General features: G+C 42.2%; 1 protein-coding gene across 1 annotated transcript in view; it reads left to right on the top strand.

Annotated features, from left to right (window-relative positions):
• Positions 1–174: 174 nt before the first annotated feature.
• Positions 175–5,343, top strand: part of DDX4 (DEAD-box helicase 4) — a 31,182-nt gene continuing 26,013 nt past the window's right edge. The window contains exons 1-3 of the mRNA XM_035903722.1: positions 175–178; positions 294–379; positions 3,542–3,605. Coding sequence (XP_035759615.1) covers positions 175–178; positions 294–379; positions 3,542–3,605 — 154 coding nt within the window. The remainder of the gene's footprint in view (positions 179–293; positions 380–3,541; positions 3,606–5,343) is intronic.

Raw genomic sequence — 5,343 nt, forward strand, 5'->3', positions numbered from 1 at the left:
CTGCCCGCGGCGGCGGCGTTATTAGAGGCCTCGGTGAAGGGCGCCATTTGTTTCCGATGTGGGGCCGTCCATGGAGCGGGAGAGAGGTGGGAGAGGGGCTGGGCGCCTCTCTCACGGAAGCGGGAGGCTCTGCCCTGAGAGGACACGCTCGGCCGCGACGGAGTGGGGGTCGCGATGAGTACCGTGAGCGCTCAGACAGGCAGGGTCAGTAGCGTCCCCCACGTGGGTGCCGTGGGACCTGCTGGGGGTCAGGCAGGGGGTCGTTGCTAACCTGTTCCTTCTCCTGCAAGCAGATCTGGCGGGGCTCAGCATGAACCAAGAGGACTGGAATGCAGAGATGGGGGATGAGGCATCAGTAATCCTGCCAACCCTTGAGCAGGTATGGGTCGCAGCTGTTGGGCTGTAGCACATTTGCTCCTCTTCCCCTTCCTCCCAGCCCTGCTGCCTAGGTGGCTGGCAGTCTGTGGTTCCCCTGTTCCGGTGATTCCTAAAGCACCTGGAGGAACTTGCCCATAACTTGTGTGTTGAAAAGATAATGTTTTCTTAGCAAAGAGTAGCAATTTTAGTCTCTCAAAATGCTGAAGAGCCTTGCTTTCCTGGAGACTCTTGGGGCACGGTCAGTGTACCCAATTAGTATTAACTCTTCCAGCTGCTTAATGCTGCCTTCTTACACGAGGTTGTGAGAGGATGTGTACTCAATGGAAAAGTATGTGGTGTAAAAGTGGCACATACTCTTAACTCATTAATTAAGATACATGGATTAGGCATTGAGTACCTGTGTGGATAGGCTCGTGGACCAGCAAAGGCTGGAAGGGAAGTAGGAAAAAGTTATGTAGGGTAGAAACTTAAGATTGTGGGTCAGTTGTGGTAAGGGCTATTCAAGTAAAGTTTTGTAGCTACTAAAAGGGGTGGTTCCTGTTGCTTGCCCTTTTGCCATTCTAATGCATTCCTGTTCCCTTATGTATGTCAGATCTAGTGTTTCTGAAGCTGTAAGATAAACTGGGTTTTGGATGTTAGTAGGCTGCAATTTCTTGCACAAATTGATTGGATTGATGGTCCTTATTACTGCCTGTAGAATCTTGAAGGAGCAGTGGTAGAACTGCATTATTGGGGACCAGCAGAGCCGTGCTTTTGGTGGTAGTTCTTGGCTGTGGGTTAGATGTGGACTTAGTTTCTCTCTGTGTCATTGATGTCCTTTTAGCTATTCTATTTGCTGTTTCTTTCTGTTTGCAGTCACTGAATTGCTATTTCTTTTTACCACAGCAACAAATAGAACATGGGTGACTCCCTCAGCTGGTCCTCATTCTGCAGTTAATACTGCTCTTCAGGTTGTTCCCAACTTTATGGTCTTAAATGCTGCTGCTGTAGGAAGGGCAAGGAGTGAGTGTACCTGTTTGAGGATTATAGATAGGACTTTGAATACCATTTACAGTATGTTTTTGCAAATATGGTAGGCTGCTGAAGGAGTTTGCTGTTACTGAAGAGAGGAGGTTTCCTACCCACCAGTGGTTTGCTTGCTGCTGTTTTGTTCAGATATCAGTGCTTGCTGTATACTTTTGTGAGGTCCTGTAATTTTCTGACCTGAAGACTACTCTTCAGTGTTGGAGGAGTGGCTTAGATGGCCTTGACCACCAAAGCTGGTAAAGAGAAAATAAATGGAACCTCATCTTTTCTTGATAGCAGTGAGCTGTTACACTGACTCATTTGCTTCGAAAACTGCAGTCTTAGAAAATGGGAATCTGACTTTTTGAGCAGGCTTACGTGTGTATAGAAACCAAATTGACTTCATTGCATTTGTAGCTTCGTTTGTGTAAGTGGGTCTCATCATGGTGGTAGTTTTCTAAAATAAGTTATCATGGTCACTGTATTCTGTAAAGGGATTAAATCGTTTTGCTGTGTGTTTTGAAAGTGTTTTTAATACCCAGCTTTTTAGGGAAGAAAAGCAAAGAATCTGTGGATATTGTCTGGGATTATGTAGCAGCTGTGTTTCCAAATCTGGATAGTCCCTAGTCTTGTTTCCCAACCTCTTGGGAAGCTGTGGATACATCCAGAAATAGGTGGAGCTGTTGCATCCTCTCAGATCTTCTCTTTAATTGCTTCTGTAAGTTGCCTCTACTCTTTTTTGTCCCCCCTGCCTTCTGAGTGAGCTGGGCTACTACAGTGTTTGCAAACCCAGCTCACTTAAACTGGGCAAGAGTGCTTGTAGAAGTTACTCTTGAGTTACATTCCTGGCAGGAGAAAAGCTACAATTAGGGTGCAGTACATTTAAGTTGTTAAACCATGTGCAGCTTAATGGTCTCAAGAGTTTGGCAGCAGGTGAGAAGAATTCTTAAATACAGTTCTGAGTTCATAGCAGAACTAGGGTGATGAGGCACCTACTGTCAGGCCTAGTACTGAGCCAAGTCTTGTGTAGAAATTGTTCTTATTCAATTTTGCTGTTTTTCACATAGCAAAATGCCTTGGTGTGAAATAAAGGATAAGATACAGGAGTGTAATGAGAGACAGCTAAAGAATAATGTTTTGCTGCTTCTGATGTTGGATGAATATTGGTATCAGAAGAAACTGCAATAAATTTGAAGAGAATCTGTAAGGAGTCTTTGATTGTTAGCGTTGGTCCTAATAGACGTTTAAATTCAGCTTTGAGGAGCAGGGAGGAAGAGGAGAGGCAAATGGCTTATCCAGATGGAGGTATAAGTCTAAAAGTAAGGTTGCCAAAAGAAGAAATTACAGCATACGCTTTCAGAATAGTAATTTTACCTGTTTGGGTTTAATTTCCTGTAGTGTTGCTAGCCTCATTGAGAAGTGTGAAAGCTGTAGTAATACCTAAAAAGCACAGTCTTGAAGTAAAAGGTTTGGTAGTGATATGCCTCAGTCAGCTTGTGGTCTGGCTTACTAGTACGTGTCTGGCTTGCGTTAAACAGGAAAAAGTTAAATGTGTTCTTTGCTGGAAATAAAACTGACCATAAGTGTAAGATGTGAAAATTAGGTGGTGTTCTGAATTGTTTCAAATGGAGTATCTGAATCTTTGAATAAATGAATAGAGACTGACATATTTTGGTATTTCCTTTTAAGATAATCTCTAAGCATCCTCTAGTAAAAGTCCAGAAATGCAGTTATAAAACTGATGAAACCAGGTTTTTATTCACAATACAGTCTGAAAGATTGGAAAATAAAAATACTTCAAAAGATTATAGTATTGATTTGAAAAATAAACGTTTATTATATTCAAGGGTTAAAATGTTTGTTGGCAAGGTGACAAAGCTGATGCCTCCATAAATCAGTGACAGAGGCAAAATAAACTTACTTAACTCCATGTGTCAGCTGTGTATAATGTGGTTTTGCTGACATTCAGATGCAAACAGTATGCCGTTTAGTATACTGAAGCATAATAAACTGAAGTGAATGGAAGAATTTGAGAGACTGCATTTCAGAAGGTGCACATGGCAACTTCTTTCAAGTGCAAGACAGCAACTGCTTTATATTTATGTACTTTGCTTGGCCTGGAGTTAACATGGTGTTGTGCCTTTTTTTCTTTTTGTAGGCTAGCTTCTCTGAAAGACCAAATGGCCCGTCGTCTGACTTCAGTCCAAGTGTAGGTTCATTTGGTATGTGAAAGTCACTTGATTTTATTGACGTTTGGGGGAGTTGATCACTTGAACGGTTCAGGAGATAAAAGCCACAGTATTATCATTGTGGTATTTTCATGTGTCCCCCGTGGAGTAAGTGACATCAAATTATATGGTTAGCATAATGAGTAGACTTCCCTTTTGACTCTCAACCTTCCTTTATTTACTGCAGTTACGTGTTGAATATAGGATATAAATTGTAGTGAGTCCATAGGTGTTACCTCACAAGCATTTCTAAAACAGGCTGTGCTAAACATGAACAGTAATGAAAATAAGTGTTAACTGCAATGTTGAGCAGTTTTAGCAAGGTCCTGTCTGACAGTTGTGTTGAAAATAAGAAAAGGTCAGATAAAGTTGTTGAACAGAAACTTAGGTCCATTTTTAAAAAAAAAGGCAAAAACCACAAGACAAAACCAAAAAATTGATGTTGGGTATCAAGTTTCTGTAAAGCACTCCTGGTTTAATGAAGATGATGCCTTTATAAACTTGTTTAAGATGTAGAAGTTGGAAGAAGTTTAGATATAGAAGATAGAATTTTTAAATATGCCAAGCCAGGATTGCTGCTGAAGGTCGTTTGCCCCAGCCTTTACTTTGTGTGACTCAGCAGTCAGATCAGGAAGCAGGTTTTGCTTAGAACTGGCAGTCTGGGATAAGGCAATTGGAGTGTTCTCACTGTAGTCTCTGAACTTAGGAATGGTCTTTAAGACTGAGGATATTTTAAATTTAGTGAAATTCAGTCTGAGGTAAAAATTTTGAGCTTATGTCATTTAGTTGATCCAACTGTGGAAGAGCAACGTAAACTTTATTTTAACAAATTGCGATTAGCACAAATTACATTGATACCACAGAACAGCCCAGGTTGGAAGGGACCTTGAAAGATCATCTGGGCCAATCTTTTGTCATAGAGGAGGCCTAGATGATATTATCTAGCACCCTGTTCAATCCCACCTTGAAAATCTTCCATGATGGGGACTCCACTATGTCACTGTGGAGGTTGTTTCAGTGAATGGTTGTTCTCACTGTAAAAAATTTCTTCTATCAAGATGAAACCTCTCCCAATGCAACTTGTACCTGTTGCCCTTTGTCTTCACTGTGTGGCTTTTTGTGAAGAGAGAGTCCCTGTCCGCTTTGTGGCCACCCTTCAGACTACTGTGTTGAGGTCCTCCCTGAGCCTTCTCTTCTCCAGGGAGAAAAGACCTAACTCGCTCAGTCTTTCCTCATAGGCCAGGTTCTTCTCCAGGGAGGAAAGACCTAACTCACTCAGTCTTTCCTTGTAGGCCAGGTTCTCCATATGTTTATAACTGCTCACATGTTTATGAGCAATTAGAATACAACAGTATGTTTGCTGCTCATGTATCTCACCCTGCCTTTTAGTGTATAGCTGAAAGGCAGACTTACTTTCTCCAATTCCTTGTCCCCAAGATGCTGGGAAATTAGGAAGGGCAGGAACAAGATACACTTGTGCTACTTTAATTCCTCTGAATTTGGACAGTTAAAGGAAGTAGAAAATTGGGAGGACATGCTTTGCCTTTATCCTAGAATCATAGGATAGAATCATAGAATGTTTTGGCTTGGAAGGAACTCCTAGAAGTCATCTAGTCCAAACCCCCTGCAATGAGCAGGGACACCGCTAACTAGATCAGGTTGCTCAGAGCCCCGTCCAACCTGGCTTTGAATGTTTCCAGGGATGGGGCCTCCACTACCTCTCTGGGCAACC

The sequence above is a fragment of the Egretta garzetta genome, unplaced genomic scaffold (genome assembly GCF_000687185.1).
Source record: "Egretta garzetta isolate BGI_Z169 unplaced genomic scaffold, ASM68718v1 scaffold471, whole genome shotgun sequence".
NCBI classification, from domain to species: Eukaryota; Metazoa; Chordata; class Aves; order Pelecaniformes; family Ardeidae; genus Egretta; species Egretta garzetta.